Genomic DNA, 17,930 nt, shown 5'->3' with positions numbered 1-17,930 from the left:
TTTTTTAATTAAAAAAAAAAAAAAAAGTATACAGCAACCTTTAATGCTGTGGTCAAAAAGTGAAGTTTCATTTGACTAAAGCACCAACATCTGAACTTGCCTGTCAACAGGCACTGAAATGCTACTTTAAGAGACATGGAGCAGTGCCAGGAATTCTTGAATCTGCTCACCATTCATCTACCAGCCATGGTTCTGCTGTGTGAGGTGGGATAGGCAGCACAAATAACTTGCAGTATATTAAAAAATACCCCCAGGAATTAGAATTTCCACTAGGGAGTAACACAGGTGCTAGAACTACATTTGACTGCTGTAACAATGAATAAACAAAATGCACCAAAGCACTTTCAAAATGTGATTTTGTGGGCCCTACAGAAATGGGAAAGGTTCAAGGATCTGAGTTTTAAATAAACAGTAATTTCTCGTAAGACAGGAAAACAGAGATTTGGGTTTTATAACATTTATAACTTCTTTGTTGTGAGGTTTATGCTTCTGTGTATTAGAACATCATATTTACCTGGTGAATTGCCAAACCCATACACTGCAGTATTTTCTCAGGCATATCCCTTAATTCCGTAGATATATTTGGTATCGATTTAGTCAATTCTCTGTCTTGTATTAGTTCCTTATAATCCACAAGAATACTTCCTTTTCTTTCTATTTCATCCTGTGAAACATTGTAAGTTACAAAATACCCTTCAAATTAGAAGCACAGCACATCCAAATTATGTCATAAATGTTTCATGTCTACGATGGAGGTTATTTTTGATGGAAAAACCACCCCAGATTTGTAATGTTCTTGTATCAACAATAGGTTATTGGGGGTGGGATATGTTTTGGGTTGTTTTTTACCTTGTCATAAAGCTCAATGCGTTGCATGAAAAACTTTTCAAAGGCTTGAGTCTTCTGAACAAAAGGAGATTTGTCACTAAAAGCTAATTAGAAACATAACACATTAGTAACTAAGAGAAATAATTACTTCAGTTTCACAGAATACATACACAGGTAATTTCTCTTCCATTATTTTTCTGCATTCCAAAGCTAAGGAGGATGATAGATCTCTACAGTATCACAGTAATGTTCTATTGTAAGACCTGTTACAAAACAGAACTTTGTCAAAGATGGCATAGGACAAGCACATATGAAAAGTCCAGTAGAGGAATGTATATTCCAGACTTTGATACACTGCAGGTTTTGCGTGCCTAATTGAACAGGCTTTAAAAAAAAAAAATCACATTTTACACTATTAAGGATTCTTTTCTGAGGTTTGCAGCCCACAGAGATTACAGTACGCCACGAGACAGAAATCTGTATTGTATTCATGGTTTTATATAAGATATGTATTTTGGTGTTTTTCTATTGAACCTGTAACTCTACAAACACAACATATACCAATTCTAGAAAAAAAAAATTAAAATACTTGCTACATACAATTTTGGTCTAAAAATACCTTCAGAGAAATAAAGTTTCCAGCCCTTGTAGGGAATAAACTGGTCCAGCGTTGACTGGACTAGTCGAGATTTTGCTGGGGGAGGAAAAAATAAAAGAAAAAAAAAAGATTAAAATGGGAATTAAAAAAAAGTGATAGCAAAACTTTGCATTTATTCTCAGTGATTCATTTGACCGCGGGAGACGAACAGCTGTAATTGCCTAGCACAGAAGTAGGTCAAAAGAAAAGCGCTTTGGCTTCAGAAAGCAGGTAGAAGCACAGGATTTGGCTCACCAGGTTCGGGAATCCTTTTGCTCTCTGCCTTTTGTCCCCTGCCTCGCCATCCTCCTCGCCATCCTCCTCGCCACCCCTGAAAGCCTCTGCCCCGGGCGCACCCCCGGCCCCGGGGATCCCTGCTCATCTCCCTGCGCCAACAAACTGCGGCAAAGAAACGGTAAAGAAACAGAAATGTTACCAGAAGATACTTAATTTAAATTAGAGCTATTTGCCAGAGGGGGGGGGGGAACCGCGCGGAAGGCTCGGCCTCCCTCTCCCTACCACAGGAAGGCACTGAGTAGCCACGGCTGAGGGGACGAAACAACAACACGACCTCCCGCAGCAGCGGCCACCGCTTAGCATGAACTCGGGGCTCCGCGGGCACTTCCCGCTCTCAGGACAGGATAGGATAGGATAAAGATACGACACCATAGGGCGGGGCAGGAGCGGGAAGCGGAGCCCTCAGCGGCCCCTCCCCTCCCCGCCTCAGCCCGCGCTCCTGACTGCGCAGGCGCCAAGCCCAGAGCGGGCCCGAGTGGCGGCGGCGGCGGCGGCCATGGAGGCGTCCCCGGGCGCGCGCATCCGTGAGGGGGACTGCGCCGTCCTCAAGCGCGGCGAGGTCTTCAAAGCCGTGCCCGTCCTGCGCCGGAGGTGAGCGCCCGGACCGCGGCTCTCCGTGCTCGGTTTGCGTCTTCTCCTGCCCCCGTGAGGCGCTGCCAGCGGCAGTCGCGGGCCCTGCCGGAGGAAGGGGGGGTCCCAATCCCAGTCCTGGTCCCGGTCCCGGTCCCGGTCGCAGTCGCGATCCCGGTCCCGCCGCTCCGGGCACAAACAGCGGCCTCGCCCCAGGCTGCTGTGACAGGCGGCGGGAAAGGTTTTAGTGCTGCCTCGGTTCCTATGACAGAAAACAACCCGGAAGATCTCCTGGCTGCGTTTCTCCTGAGAATTCTAAAGGAATTTAAGGTGGTTTTGTGTTGTCGTTGTCAAACGGGTGCCAGTCGAAGAGGAGAAGAGGTGGCGGCAGCCTGGGAAGGGAATCGTCATCACACCTCGCCGTGGCACGGGATTTCTGCGAAGTGCAGCATCGCCTCCTTAATTAGGGCTTGTTAATTGGCCTCGGTGCGCTCAGTGTGCAGGAAGATGCTGGCGCTCAGCTCTGGATAGTTACTATGAAAGGTCTCCTATTTCTCTTTCCTAGGCCATCTGGCATAGCGGGAAGCGCCTGTACCCCAGCAGGAATTGCTAAAATCAATGGACACAGCCCTGGGCTTCTCCCCATTGCAGCAGACAAATTTATAGACCAAGGTGTAGAAGTCAGTGTTGGGTAATGTGGCCAGACATCTGATTCAGTAGGATGGAGATTTGAAGGTACTACGCTTAAATGAGACTGGTTTAAAAACGCTGTAGCTCAGACCTAGGAATTTGGGAGCATTGGTTATTGTCAGGCTTAATGTTCACCTGTAGCATCTGGCACCAAAATCAGGTAGCCCCTGTCAGCCTGTCACCGACAAGATCTTGGTCATTAAGTCCCTCTTCAGTTTTTGTTTAAAATCTCTATCATAAAACAAAGAATACAAAAACCAAAGAATAAACATAGCCATAAGCAATTAAATTAGTTTTGCATTAATTTTCCTTTCTGTAATCTCATGAGTTTAAGGACACTCCAGGAACATGTGACAATAGCCATGGTTGGATATTCTGTTTAGAATGGTCATTAAAATGAAATTTGATTATGTGCATACATTTTTTATCTATTTAATATTTTATTTAATTTATCTATTTAACATTTTGAGTAATTTCAAGTCTTTTGTAGTAATTTATTAGTCTTTTAAAATCTTGGTTGGTGGGGGTTAAGGGATTTTAATTTATAATGTCCTTTTTTAGGAAGAGGATTTGGTAATGTCTCTGATAAAACTTTATTATTACACTTCCTTTAAATTGTAGATTTTATTTGGGGATACAAATAATATAATATGTAAAATATATGTAGAAATCTCATACTTCAGTCAGTAGAAAACTGGAAATAACAACCTTTTTCCTTAGTTTCAGAATTAGTGATGAGTATAATTTGCACAATAGCTCCTATTGACAAGTTTTGATTTGAATGTGAGTGTGGCATAATATACTGCTACTTGTTCCATTTGGCAAGATTGGTATTTCTCTGGTTAGCAAGGCAGCCTTTGTAGGCCAGCCTGAAAGTTGAAGGCTTTGTGGATCCTGTTTTATGTCAAGAAGGAAAAATGCAAACCTGCCTTAATGCAAAAGGGATGATACAGTTTTTTTTTTTTTTTTAAAAAACATTTCTAGGATTACAAGGCACTCTCTGTTGTCTGTTTTCTTCACAGTCTTTTGGCAAATGTTATTTCAAAGAAGCTCTGTAACATACAGGTTCATGCTCATCTTTTTGCAGTGATCTGCATGACCCAGCCTAGATTTCATATGATTAATTTAATTCCTTGCCTTATTCTGACTATCAAAAATGGTACTGTATCATTTGAGTGCCATAGCCTTGTTTTATCTCTTACTTTAAATGTCTTTTGAACTGAAAAAATTTTTCCTTACTATATGCTCGATTTAAGTTCTTTGTTCTTTTCTTAACCAGTTTCTGTTTAATGTGGGTTTTGTGATTAATTTCACTTTTTATGTTTGTCCTGGTTTTCTTAAAGGATAGAGATAAAAATGTCATGTATAAAGCTATAGTTTAAGCTCAACTCTTGTGGGTTTCAACACAGTAAAAATAATGCTTTTAGTGTCATTAACTTTTCTCTTATTTCAGAAAAATTATCTTTGAGAAGCAGTGGTTCTACCTGGATAATGCCATTGGACATATTTATGGAACTACATTTGAAGTAACCAATGGTGGAAACCTCCAACCGAAGCAAGATGTGGAAGAGACTACCACAGGTATCACAGAGCAGTGACTGGTATTTGGAAAAACTAGTTCAAATTAATTTTTCTTTGATAATGGAAAAGCTTTCTATTAATCATTTGTTAACTTAATGTTACTTATATCCTTTCTGTCATAAAAGTGCATGGTTTTGTCTTGATCTGTTGTTTCACTAGTCTTGTAACAAACAAGCTTTTTAATATGGGAGAAAATCTGAACCTTAGTTTGGGTGAATTTATATACATTAGGGTTTATTTTACATATTATGTTTCATTGCTTAGGCTGTGCTTTGCAAGGCTGTAAAACGTGTGGGTTTAATTATGAGAAATCTGCTTTCTGTGAAACTAAAATCATGTGTTTCTCCAATTTATTTAGTGCTAGATTTTACAAATCTATATCCTTTTCCTTTAGAAACAAAGGAAGCAGGTACAGATAATCGTAACATAGTTGACGATGGGAAGTCTCAAAAACTGACTCATGATGACATAAAGGCTTTGAAGGACAAGGGTATTAAAGGACAGGTAAAAATAAGGTTTTGGTGTCATTTTTTTGCTACCTTGATGGTTATATTTTAGTTTATGAAATAGGCTATTCTTTTTATCTGTGTATAGATTTCAGTACTACTTTGTTCTTCTGGTTAAGTCACGTTTTTTCGTTTTACAAAAATGCTAAGGCTATTTTCAGAGAAAAATTCATGTGAGGTGTGCAACTTTGTCAATGGAGAGTAAAGTGTAGATTTTTATGGCATCAGAAGTCATAACAGATGAAAAAGTACAGGTCATATAATCCCCATTTAGTTTTGTTTCTGTATAAGAATCAAAATGCTCTTTCTGTGTTACAGATGTTTTAAAAGCATGCCCTAATTAAACTGTCAAAGGTATAGGGAAGGACTATGGACAAATAACCAAGTATGAAGAAATAACACTGTAACAAATGTACCATCAGTGAGCCTGTAGGTACCTACCAAACACGTGTGATGCCTGTGCTCTACCCGTGCCTCAAAAGCTAAGAATGTTCACAAGAGATCAGTTCTGTTCTGTTAGAAAAGGGGTTGGTATTGACCCTGCACCTTGTCATAAAGTGAGTGAGGCCATCTTAAATGTCAGTGAAGCATTGCAGCCACTGCTGTTCTGCACGTGCAGTCAGGCAAAATTGTCTCTCTTTGGTTTACCCTTTCTAGTAAAAATAAGAAATTGCTCATGCTTACATCAAGTCCATCTCATCTCCTATTTGCATCTTGCTGTTTGCTGCTGCTCTTTGGAGCAGTTTTTCTGCTTTTGCCTGCTTAATAATGGATGGACCCAAGGAGTTTAGAATGGTATTTCTTCTGTTTCCATGGTTGTGCTGCTAGTTGTGTTATCTCTTTGAGAAGAATGTACTAATCAGTCTGACAGCTTTGATGTTTTCTATTTGTTCTCATTATCCATGGCAGAAGATCATTCTGACTTTTCTGTATGTCCTCAGTGTGTCTGTGCAATACATCTACCGTGCTTTTATTTTAGGTTATTAAAATATCCTATTTCATTACTCTGGTTTCTGAACCATGGCTTAATATTCAGTTTAAGTTATATTAGCAAAACCAGACATTATTCCTCCATAAATGTCTAGAAAAATCTGAACTCCTGTTTAGGAATGGCTTGTCTTTGTGATGCAGGCTCAGTTTAGAGATGATTGTTATTTGAAATAAAACTTCAGTGTTGTTGTGGCTTAACCCCAGCCATCAACCAAGCCCCTACACATCCACTTGCTTGCTCCCCCACCAGCAGGACTGGGAGAGAAATCGGAGGCGTAAAAGCTGCAAAACTCGTGGGTTGAGATAAGGACAGTTTAATAGGGAAAGCAAAGCAAAGCAAGGAATTCTTTCACAACTTCCCGTGGGCATGCAGGTGTTCAGCCACCTCCAGGAGGACAGGGCCCCATCAAGTCTAGGGGTGACTTGGGAAGACAAACACCATTACCCCAAACATCCTCCCTTCCTTCTTTCCTCTAATTTATATATTGAGCATGACGCCATATCCAAGGGTCTGGAATATCCCTCTGGTCAGTTTGGGTCCCCTCCCAGTTTCCCATGCACCCCCATCCCCCTTGTCAGCTTGGCACTATGAAAAGCAGAAAAGGCCTTGGCTCTAGGTAAGCCCTGCTGAGCAATAACAGAACCAGCTCTATAGGATCAACAGTGTTTTCAGCACAGATCCACAACACAGCCCCGTACCAGGCACTGGGAAGGAAGTTAACTCTACCCAGCCAAAACCAGCACAAGTGTTGATGGGCCTTGATTTCCCATCCTTTCACAAATCCTTTCCAGTTCCTGAGGGATATGTGTCAAAATGAAGATGTGAAGTGGCTTGTACTCCCAGGGCATTGCACAGTGCTGCAGCTTCCTTTTGGCTTTTGCTTACCCCGAAGAAATACTCCTCAGTTTCCTCACAGTAAATTTTACTGCAACGAACAGCCCCGCAAAACAACAACATAAACATCCCAGGCACTCCATTTAATTTTTTCCAAGAATAAAGCAAAAAGGAGGAGATGGTGTTTCACACCATTAGTAATACATGTTAAGTGTTTGAAGGAATAATGGCCTGAGAAGCAGCTACAGGAAGTGAGAAGTACTTGCAGCACTGTGTTTTTAAACTCTGAGCAATGAAAGCTCCATTGGTTTGGTTTGGTTTTCTTGGAAATATTAGTGATCCCTTCAGCTGGAATCTGAAAGTATGAGGAAGAGTTGGATTGGCAAAGGGTGGAGACTAGAATAAAGAGACCAGGAAACCAAAACTGGAAGCCTGGGAAAACCTAGAAGCTAGAGAAGGAAAAAGTCAGGGGGAGTGTTGTAGGAAATAATAAATGCTAAGGAGTTTGACATTGTGCAAGGAGTTGGTAATACCACAATTTTTGAGGCTGACAAAATTAACTGGGGTGAGGGAGGTGTCTGACCATTAGCCAGAGTAGAGAGGAAGAACTAACACAAAATGGGGAAAAAAGATACCCTCAGATGCTGAAATCAGACGGAGGCACCCAAGGAGGGAATTGGATTAAACTAAATATGTCTGATATCTGGTTCCTTGTTTTATTTCTGTAAAATATTTTCCCCTGTGTAGCTTCACACAGGGTTTAGTGTACTGCAGTCCCTTTACAAGGGGAATGTTAGACTGACAAAATATGTCAGTTGTTCATAATAATTGACTACATAACTGCCTCATTCTAAATACAGGATAATTTAAGGTAGCTAATCACTTAGAGAAAGCAGTGTAGTCTTGTTCACATTCAGAATGGGGTAAATATTTAGGTACTAAGACTTCACAGTAAGTGCTGAAGTAATGACTTGCTGATTCTGAAAGGAACATTCCTGCTTTTTCCTCATTTCTGGCCACACAAGTCTGCCCTCTCTCATGAGTTAGTTCTGGCACCTACCAGACTCCTTCTCCACAAAGTACCCTGTTTTCCAGGATAAGCATTTTCTGTTTTATCATTTTTATTATGGCATTCTGTAGTTAAAGAACACTTAAAACAATAGTATTAAATTCCTACACATAGTCAGTGTAGTGTCTCACTTGTCATGTTGGTTAGTAGAAATTTACTTTGCCATTAATGTCAGTAGAAGTTAATGGTATAAATGCCTCTACTGGAAGAAAATATTTTCAGTGTTTGTTTAAAAAAATACTATATATGAAATGAATGAGAAATAAATGCTAGCTGTATTAAAAATAAATTGTCTCTTCCAAGGAAATAGTTCAACAGTTAATAGAGAACAGTACAACATTCAGAGACAAAACAGAATTTGCTCAAGATAAATACATAAAGAAGAAGAAAAAAAAGTAAGTGAATTTTAAAATGTGGAAAATATTTAGTAATCCTCTAAGCTATTGAGATTAAAGTAAGACTATTCCTATGTGTTTCTTACAGATATGAGGCAGTTATTACAATTGTGAAACCATCCACTCGCATTCTTTCAACAATGTATTATGCAAGGGAACCTGGAAAAATTAAGTAAGTCTTCATTCTTTTTTTTTTTTCTAATTATAACTTTATCATATACTGTAATTTAATTTTTTTTTAAATACTATACCAGAGTATATAATACCTTTCTTTTTTCTGTGAGTGAGAAGATTGCAAGTCAATGAAAAATAATGTGATATAGAAAATGAATCAATATGCTATTGCAGCAACAGCTTTTACCACATCCCTGTCACCACAATGTGGCAAATTACCTTTGTAGGCAGACTTCTTTGCATTTTCACAGGTATCTCTTACCTGGTTTTGGTTGCTGGTGTATCATCTCTGCTTTCTGGCTCAGTAATCAAAGTAACAAGCCACTTACCAGCAGCAGGAATTTTTGCCTTTGATGTGTCAGGGGTTCAAAGTCTTCAGTCAGAAGTCTCCAGAAACTCGTGGTTAACCCTGGGGTCAGGAGTCAGAGGAGGTGATGGCTACAGAGACCGACTACGGAGATCCAGCCCTGCTGGATTTTCACTTCTCTGGACTAACACGTTGTTACACACATTCATAAATATGGACTGATACATGCTTTTTAATGTAGTAATAGTAGATCTAATATGCTGAGATTTAAAATCCTCAAATGTATGTTATTTAAGGCTTCTCAAACATTTTTTCCTTCTCCTTCCACCATCTCTGTCACTTGGCTTTATTTTACTATGAAGATGAGTTGTAATTTCTGTAGCTATGACTGAGTCTCTTCAGTTTGTGCACTGCAGGCAGCAGTGTTAGGTTTTGGTCCTGGACTGCAGTGGTGTGTGCTACTGCAAAACAGGTGAAAATCACAAGGAATCGCATTATTGGATCAGGGAATGCATTTATACCATTTGTTCTTTACAAAACTGACATGTCAGAGAAAAAAGGGAAAAAATTAAAAAATTTAAAAACCTGACACAGCACAAGATGTCCACGTTGATATGTGCACCCTACTTCACATCCTACTTTTGCTATTTATTCCTTTCTAATTTCTTGTTGGCTCTGGGTCTTCTTTATTACCAGAGGGTTAATTATGAGTTTCCACATGGTGACTGAGGATCACCGACACTGCTCTGAAAATCTACCTGCAATCCAACTTTTTTGGCAGGCTCCTGAGCCAACAGGCAGTATTTCTGACTACTTTGATGTTTGTTAAACCCTCTGCCTTCCAGCCACTTGAGATATGACACCCTGGCTCAGATGCTTACCCTGGGAAACATCCACGCTGGCAACAAGATGATTGTTATGGAAACATGTGCCGGCCTCCTGCTGGGAGCGGTGATGGAGCGAATGGGGGGTGAGTTACACAGTAGCTTTAGTAATGCACAGACTTAAACTTACCTGAAACTTAAATACACCTCGCTGTGATGCTTTTAAAAGGCAGCCATTCAAAATAGTTTTCTCAGTTTTTTTAAATCTAATTTTACTGTCTCTGGTATTCGAAGAGATACTTGTTTTTCTATTGCATCTTTCAGTTGGATTTGTTTTTCAATATTTAAAAAACCTAAAAAAAGTAATTGACAACTAAATTTGATATAATTGTTTATATAATGAAATTTGATTAAATTGATATCTCTGTAGGTTGATCTGTTTTAGTTCCTGTCTTAGTTCCTGTATTTAGGAAAAGCTGTAAGGAGCTTGTATGTAAATTCTTCCCAGACACCTGGAAGTCCAAGAAAGTGAATGGCAGAAAACAGGAATAGTAGCACTGGAATTCAGACAGCCTACAGCACTGAAAATGCTGCCATTCCTCTTGTTCACTGCACCAGATTTAATGTGTATTCTGCAAAATGTGGATTTTAAAATTATGTGACATTTTCTTGAGGATATTCTAGGAGAAGTTTGACCTGTTTTTCAAACTCAGTTAATTAGTTTCATCATTCAAAGGCACTAGACAGAGAGGACAGTTATATTCCAGAAGCCTGGAAAGGTAGGATGTGTGATGTGATGTGATGTTGTGCACACAGACATGCTGTCTGTTGGCTGAGAAGGACACAGGCAGTGGAAATTGGGTTTGTTGCAGCAACTTTTGGCCATAGAGCTACTTTTTGAAGTAAATTATACAATTTCAGCATAACTACTGAAAGGGTATTTTTAGTAAGTCTAAACAGCTCTTCCTTTAGAGCCTGGATGTTGAAGAAATTCTTTGCCTATTAATACTGTTAAAATTAGCTTTTGTTTTTTATCAAAACAACTCCATAAATAAGTAACAAAAACTGCAGAAATTTTGTCTGTTAATTATTAATTAAATTATCTTTTCTAACAGTTTGCCACTGCTCAGATGTTCTGAGCTAATCCTAAATACGTGTTTGATACTCAAATATCCTATGAGTCACCTTGTCCTTTGGAGTTGCAAAGTGTTGTCCTTTCAATAAAGATGTTCTACCTTAAGGCACAGTTCCACAGCTTGTTAAATTTGATGGTTGGGTTAGGAGCAGGAAATTTACTTTCCTATTCTTAAATGAACACTTCATTCAAGCATTTTGGAAGTTTTGAAAATATGGCAGTTTAAGAATTCTGGCTTTCCAATGTGTTTTGATTCTTTTGCTCTCATAGGCTACGGATCCATCATTCAGATGTACCCAGGAGGAGGACCTGTGAGAGCTGCTACCAGTTGTTTTGGATTTCCAAAACCTTATTTTGATAATCTTCATGAATTTCCTCTCAGCAAAGTGCAGAGTCTCCTCTCTGGGACATTTTCTACAGAGACTCTGCCTTCAGACCCTGAAGATAATGCACTAGTGGAAGAAGAAAGCAATGGATTGACTGAGGAGAAACAGACTTCCCTGCAGGAAACAGAAGAGGAACCTACTACTGAAGCACCTATGGAGATCAACCAGTCAGAAGAACAAGAAACAATGGACATTAATGCTGAAGATGTAGAATTTAAAGAGAACAAAGAAAAAGAAAATAAAGAAAATGTGAGAATATTTATTGTGGCTATTCAAGTTTTACAATTTCTATGTACATAAAATTCTGCTGCATGAATCAGATGTGCTGAAATACAGCTTGTTCAGGTGTTAAAATAGAATTCTGCAAGTTGTTTCTTTGTCTTACATTAAGACATAAGATGCAAAAAATGAAAACTCAGTCCATGCAATAGTGATCTGACATATATAATTACCAGTTAAAGTGCAAACTATTTTTTTTGTTGTTCAAAGGTTCGGGAAAAGCAAATGAAACAATGGGAGAGAAGAAAAAAGCTCACAGAAACCGCTGCTTTGTTGAGGGAAAAGAATGCTGATGGGTGAGTTTGTTTGTAGTTGTTTCCCGGTTTAGGAATGTTATTCCCCAATTTAGTGTTCCCACTGAAGCACCCCAGACTACACACCTGCCCTGCTCCACCTTCCATGGGATGGAGAGGAGAATTGGAGGCACAAAAGGTAAAGATCATGGGTTGAGATAAGAACAATTTACTGGAAATACCAATGAGATAAGAAACCAAGTGGGTCTTGGGTCTTGTTTAGTTCTTACCTGGTTAAGATTTTTTCCTGTTATTTAAATGCCTTGAAATTTCATGATCTAAAAATCAACTAAGTAAATATTAAAATAAAAATTTAAATCTATCAATAAAAACCCAGAATCCAGGTAGAATCCAATACAAAATGACTGCCAAAAAAAAACCAGGATTCTAATTGCCAAAGTAGAACCTGAGGTTTTAAGTTTATTAAGGTGGAACTAAATTTGTTGGTTTGGGGTTTTGATTGGTTGGTTTGTTTTTAGACACTCATTTCTTTTTTACACAGGAAAAAACTCCCATATAACTTCATTTTACCTGCTGTTACTCCCGGTGAAGAACTTAACACAGATATTCAATATCATAAATTTAAAACAAATACTATAAATATATTCCTACAAATACAGCCCCACAATAGTATAGGAGCATTTGGTGATTTGGTGGCTTTTTCTTATGTTCTTAGCAAATGCTGAAGTGATTTGAGTTAATCAAGTAATAACATTAACACTAACGTTTTCTCCAAAGACTATTAGTGCACTGGGAATAAAGTTTTTCTGCTCCCATAAATTTTAATGCACATTTGTTGGTTGTGTTTAAATGCTTGTGTATAGTTTTTGGTTTTATTGTTATGAGATGTTTTAACTCATACGTTCACTCATGTACCTCATGTAGCATATTTAAGTGGTAGAATTAGCCTTTTTTATAAAGATGCAGAATCAGGTCATTGTGTGTTCTCTAAAGCAATAAAATGGTAAAGGAGGTTTGTAAAAAGCACTGCACATCTGTTTGGCAACAGAACAGCACCACTGGCAATGCCTGTGCATGTGACCATTAAGCTGCCTAAATAATGGTACTGTTTTGGATTGGTTTTATAATTAATGTCTGTGCACGATCTGGCAAAGTGAAAATTAATATCTGACTGAAATAGTATATTTAGTTGTTGATTGAGTTCAAGGAAGCCTGTTTAGCATTTGTCTCTTCTTTATTTGTTTTCAGTCACTTTTATACTTCTTTTGTCCTTTGTAAGGCATGAAAGCTATAACAAATTACACATCTGAAGGGATGAGTGATTTCTTGCTTTAGGAATTCTTCAGTGTGATGGGGGGAGAGAGAAGTTTATGGTGCCTGAGGGCACTATCCCAGATGGCTCAGTCATGATCACCTTTCTTTAGTCATCTGCCTTTTATAGCCCACTGTTCACTGAGATCAAGAACCACAGGGTAACACAAAAAACTGGCATGGAATAAACAAATGCTTCAAATTAACAACCCTGTACCTGAGTAGAAGCAGGCAGGGAAAGTAAGGATTTGGTTTTGTTTTGCAGGAGAGAAACAGGGAAAGGATAGGTAAAAAACTGGTTAACGTTGGTGGGGAGAAACACAAGGACTTACTGGCAGAGTAAGGAAAAACTGGTTGTTAGATAAAGATGGGCAACCAACTTTAGGAAAATTAATTCTTGAGGCCCTGAATTTAACAGGGCTTACTACTTAATGCAGAAGATACCATTTCAATAGGATTTCTATCTTCTATGCTGTTATGTGGTAAAACATTGCTTGTACTAGATCTATTTGTTCAATTCCATTTATGAGAGCTGAAGTCTGATGTAGGTCATTGAGGGGGAAAAAGGAAGATATTCATTGGCTATTTGGTATTCTTTTAAAGAAGACTTTTTAAAGATAGACTTTTTCTGACATTATGAAAACAGAAATTGGTTTGTGGACACTCCATGTGTTCAGAATTAGACCACCTCCCTCCCTCTACCCTTCCCTGCACTTCCTCTACCCCTTCCTGCTCCCCCCTCACCCAGTACATTGATTTTGTGGCTGGCCAGGCTACCTGCTGGCAGCAATATGTGCTGCCATATGAAAGAACAGAGTTTGGTTTTCCACGGTCTCTCATCTCTCCCTTATCTTCCTGTTTTCTGGCAGAGCTCCTGGCAGTGTCAGTGCAGCACTCCAAGCCTTCCGAGGCACAGGATGGAGTCTTTTCTTTATGACCTGCTTGATAAATTACTGAGCACAATTTTTCTGAGGTTTGGATTTGAAGCAAATGGCTCACAAGGCCATGGCTGGCAAAAAAACCAAAACAGGAACAACTGTAAGAGAATTGTCTCACCTCTTCATTGTATTTAGAAAATTGAACAACCATTTTCACCTCCCTTTTGATAGACAAGTTTAACTGTGTCTCCAGTGCTGTACATTCCCCCGGAGAACAAATGTTAATTAATGGGCCATCTCACGCAGCCTCTGTAAACTAGTGAAGTAGTTTAATTATCCCACTCTTTCTGCACAAGCACAACTTATTACTAATTTACTCAGCCATTTCTTGCAATCTAGTTTGGCAGTGATTTTTTTGGATTTCAGCTGGAGATAGCTGTAGAGAATCTCAACCATCTGTATCTCCAGGTTGTACTGTGATACTAAAACAGGGATGGAGAATTAAATAAGAAACCTTTAAGTTTGAAAGGACATAATTTTAAAGATTTTTAGTCATGTCTATTAGGGGATTGTTTTCTCTTTAAATATTCTTCTTATATAAAACTGTATTTAATGAAGGCTACCCAGTCTAAAAATCACGGCTGAGGTGACATTCTAAGCAACAATTAGCAGTCACATAATTTAAATTGTATTTGGAAAATGGTCTTGGGGCAGAGAAAGCAGCATGCAAAGTGGGTTGTAAGAATTATTGTGGAGCTCAGCACAGCTGGAATGAGTGCTTCTGCAATTCATTTAATATTCTGCACCTTAGGGAATGAGAGTTTTAGGCTCTTAATTATGCAAGTAGAAAATCGTGATTTGTTTTTATATTTGGGGAGTTGTTAGAGACATGAAAACATGCTGATGAGCAACTTTTAAGCTATAATTGATTGCTGTACTAAGTAGGAGGAAATGTCACTTGATGAGTAGAAAACTAATGTGCATGACACTTGTTTTGCAGCTTAATTGTAGCCAGCAAGTTTCATCCCACACCCTTGTTACTGTCTTTATTGGAATTTGTTGCTCCTTCAAGGCCTTTTGTTGTCTACTGCCAGTACAAAGAGGTAAATCAAGTATATTACTTTAGCTATTTACTGTTCAAGTTTGATACTATTCTGCTATGTAACCTACTATTTGGGGTTTTTTTTTTAAGCCATTATTAGAATGTTACACAAAGCTGAGAGAAAGAGGTGGAGTTATAAACCTAAAGCTGTCTGAAACCTGGCTACGAAACTACCAGGTAAGGATCACAGTAAGTGGCTGTCAAAACTGCAAGTACTCAAATACTGGGGAGCAAAACACTCTCTGAAAATTTTGGACTGACTGAAACAATGTATAAGCTCATGCATTTGTTTTACCCATAAGTAGGGGGTATTCTGAAGAGTTTTAATGCTTCATTGTAACCATTTCAAATGGAAATACTTTATTTTCTTCTCACAAAGCATTTCACTTAAGCACTTGCTGAAATATTTGTAGCAAAGTGTTGGGCTTTAGTGGCTAACCTAAAGCATTGTCATGTGAGAGAGATGTAATATTTTGCTACAAGTGTTTATTCGTTTCCAGCTGGTTTGACAGCTGAAAAAGATGTGTAATGTTGAGAGTGGTCGTGACTTATAAAATTATCATCTTCAAATAGCACATTTCCTGGAACCCAAGTAACAAGTTTCTGGTCTGGGAACTGAAAAATAAAAACACGATGAGAGGTGAAAATATCACCACAGTGAGAAATGTCAGCATGACTGACTTTGTTTGAACAAGATGTTTGTGGGAAAATGAGTTGCTGCTCCATCTCTGAAGAAGCAGAACCCTCTCTGAGGAGCAGCTCACCACCTCTGAAGGAGGTCCATTCACTGGCTTTCTCCTTGCCCAAGAGCTTCTGGAGTCCCTAAGCAATTATTATTTAGGGGATGACTTAATTCAAGGGTGGCCACGATTACTGACTTACTTATTGGGCAATAAAATTGGGAATGACCAGGAGATCCATAGATGTTCACACCAGGTAGGCTTGGCAAGGGTTACTGTATCCTAGACACAGGTCAGTCAGTTCAGACCTGCAGTGGCAGTCAGAGCAAGGAGGAAATATCTGAAGAGAAGTCCTTTGCAAAGAGTGTAACGCATCTGAAAATGATGGTTCATTTCATGTCTTACCTTAAGCTACATAAAGGTGGTAGTGACAGAACTGGAAATTCCTGTATTCCTTCCAGCTGTTTTGTAAGATCAGCTGTGGTTCCAAATACACCACTTCTGATCACATAATGGGGACTTCCATGCAACCCAAAGCTTGACTTTACAATTTTGGTGGAAATGCCACAAAGAATTAATCAGTAAGGCAGTAGCCTGTATGCTTACATATTTCTATAACTGGATTCTCACCTGCAGATACTTTGCCCTTTATAGATAAATACACTTTCCCAAATGGCTGTTTGTTGTTGTGGCTGGAAAAAAAATTTACATCCAATACTGTAAGCTGAAATTACACAACATGATGTGCAGATATAGAGTGAGCTTTTACAGGTGCTTGTTGTGGTGTGGGTTTTGGGTGTGTTTTGTTGTTTGCTTTTTTTAAAGGTCTTACCAGATCGAAGCCATCCAAAACTGACAATGAGTGGAGGCGGGGGGTACCTTCTGTCTGGCATCACTGTTGTCTTGGATAAGGGCAAATCTGATTCCAGTAGTTTAGAAGCACTGAAGATGGAGGAGCCATCACCTAAAAGATGCAAAGTTCAAGATCTTCATTGTTAACATTTGGAGAATTGATTTGGTTTTTTAAATCTCGGGAGTCTTACTGTTAGTAAAATACCTATACTTTCAGTGCTCTTGGCAGCACAGGAATTGTACCTGTCACACATCTGTCAGAAAAAGCAGCAGAACTGTGTGGTGGGAGGATTGTCTCACTCCTTAGCAGTTTACATGATCTGAATGTGAAGAAGCAGCCCTGGAAGCAAACAGCACACTGAAATCATGGTAACTTCAGAAAGAAGAGATCAAGGAAGATAAAGCATCAGTGAAGGCATTCTGTTTGTTTGTTGCCAAAGTTGAATATGATGTAGTTTTTTAAAAGGTTGAATCCGAATCAACACATCTAACTTGGCTTTCCGTTTTCCCAGAGCAGCATCAGAGAGTTCTCGTCAGCATTCTGTGTGATCTGCTCCCCCTTTGGACACAGAACTCGGCTGTTTTCAGTAATTTAAGAAAGTAGAATGAACAGGGAAAAAAAAAATCACACACTTCTTTTTCCAAAGGAACAATAAAAAGAGAAACTAATGTTAGACATGACCCCATGTTTACAGCATGACCCCATGTTTTCCTGAAATAGATACAGAAGAGAAAGTGCATGTTCTTAAATTAAAATACTAAGTATTTAAACAGAATGTCTCTATTAGTATTGTCTGTCATTTTCCTGAGAGTTGTTATCTATTTTTAAGATACTACTATTTTGAAGACTGCTATATGTATATATATTTATTCTACTGTTTGATCTTTCAGGATGTCAGCTTTTTTATTGATTTTTTTTTTTAACTTTGCATTTGCCATGTCAATTAAACTGCAGGGTGTTTTTCCTAATGAGATTTATCTTCTTTTTCTTACTTTTCCCTCTTGTTGGAAATAAAAAGGTCTAGCATAGGCTTCAGGAGAACACCTTTGCTGTCTGCACCCCAGTGCACCCCTGGTCAGAGCTTTAGGTCCATGTGGGAGCTCGTAGGGCCAGAAGGACTTGGCTTCTGCTCTTGAACTTACTTACCAGGTTCTGGACTGACTGGACAGACCCTGGAGCTTTGGGATCAAGTAATCAGACTTCATAAAGCTGTAAAATTCTGTATTTTGGGGGACCATTAGCTCAAAACGGGTTATATTCAGCGTAAAGAAGCAGTTAAGGATTTCTCTTAGGAAAACAGGTAGAAGGTATTTCAGGTTTTATCTACTGCTGGGTTCTGCAAACTTTCC

General features: G+C 38.9%; 2 protein-coding genes across 4 annotated transcripts in view; one reads left to right on the top strand and one right to left on the bottom strand.

The window, feature by feature from the left end:
* MCM8 (minichromosome maintenance 8 homologous recombination repair factor) overlaps positions 1 to 2,200 on the bottom strand; it is a 17,482-nt gene extending 15,282 nt beyond the window's left edge. The window contains exons 1-5 of the mRNA XM_017818828.1: positions 1,985 to 2,200; positions 1,721 to 1,864; positions 1,448 to 1,522; positions 850 to 932; positions 515 to 664 (exon numbers count right to left, since the gene is read on the bottom strand). Coding sequence (XP_017674317.1) covers positions 515 to 664; positions 850 to 932; positions 1,448 to 1,522; positions 1,721 to 1,847 — 435 coding nt within the window. The 5' untranslated portion in view covers positions 1,848 to 1,864; positions 1,985 to 2,200. The remainder of the gene's footprint in view (positions 1 to 514; positions 665 to 849; positions 933 to 1,447; positions 1,523 to 1,720; positions 1,865 to 1,984) is intronic.
* Positions 2,201 to 2,233: 33 nt separating this feature from the next.
* Positions 2,234 to 17,554, top strand: TRMT6 (tRNA methyltransferase 6). 3 transcript variants are annotated; one of them, XM_017818832.1, is made up of 12 exons: positions 2,245 to 2,353; positions 2,898 to 3,067; positions 4,476 to 4,603; positions 4,998 to 5,107; positions 8,307 to 8,398; positions 8,487 to 8,570; positions 9,725 to 9,849; positions 11,109 to 11,473; positions 11,714 to 11,799; positions 14,947 to 15,049; positions 15,139 to 15,225; positions 16,554 to 17,554. In XM_017818832.1, the coding sequence occupies exons 6-12, from the start codon at positions 8,539 to 8,541 to the stop codon at positions 16,725 to 16,727; spliced, it is 972 nt and encodes a 323-aa protein (XP_017674321.1). In that variant the 5' UTR covers positions 2,245 to 2,353; positions 2,898 to 3,067; positions 4,476 to 4,603; positions 4,998 to 5,107; positions 8,307 to 8,398; positions 8,487 to 8,538; the 3' UTR covers positions 16,728 to 17,554. The 3 variants fall into 3 exon arrangements, with proteins under 3 accessions (XP_017674320.1, XP_017674321.1, XP_017674322.1); XM_017818831.1 differs by lacking the exon at positions 2,898 to 3,067 and having other exon boundaries at positions 2,234 to 2,353; XM_017818833.1 differs by lacking the exons at positions 2,245 to 2,353; positions 2,898 to 3,067; positions 4,476 to 4,603 and having other exon boundaries at positions 5,086 to 5,107; positions 8,307 to 8,402.
* The last annotated feature ends 376 nt before the right edge of the window (positions 17,555 to 17,930 follow it).

The sequence above is a fragment of the Lepidothrix coronata genome, unplaced genomic scaffold, assembly GCF_001604755.1.
Source record: "Lepidothrix coronata isolate B3197 unplaced genomic scaffold, Lepidothrix_coronata-1.0 Scaffold71, whole genome shotgun sequence".
NCBI lineage: Eukaryota > Metazoa > Chordata > Aves > Passeriformes > Pipridae > Lepidothrix > Lepidothrix coronata.
The sequence above is the reverse complement of the archived record's forward strand: the minus strand, read 5'-3'. Positions and strand labels throughout refer to the sequence as shown.

Excerpts from the sequence above, each read along its gene's own strand:
- TRMT6 (XM_017818831.1), top strand. The coding sequence starts at position 2,259 with ATGGAGGCGTCCCCGGGCGCGCGCATCCGTGAGGGGGACTGCGCCGTC. Across the intron at positions 2,354-4,475 it reads GTGCCCGTCCTGCGCCGGAG|AAAAATTATCTTTGAGAAGC; the intron begins GTGAGCGCCCGG and ends CTCTTATTTCAG. Across the intron at positions 11,474-11,713 it reads AAAAAGAAAATAAAGAAAAT|GTTCGGGAAAAGCAAATGAA; the intron begins GTGAGAATATTT and ends TGTTGTTCAAAG.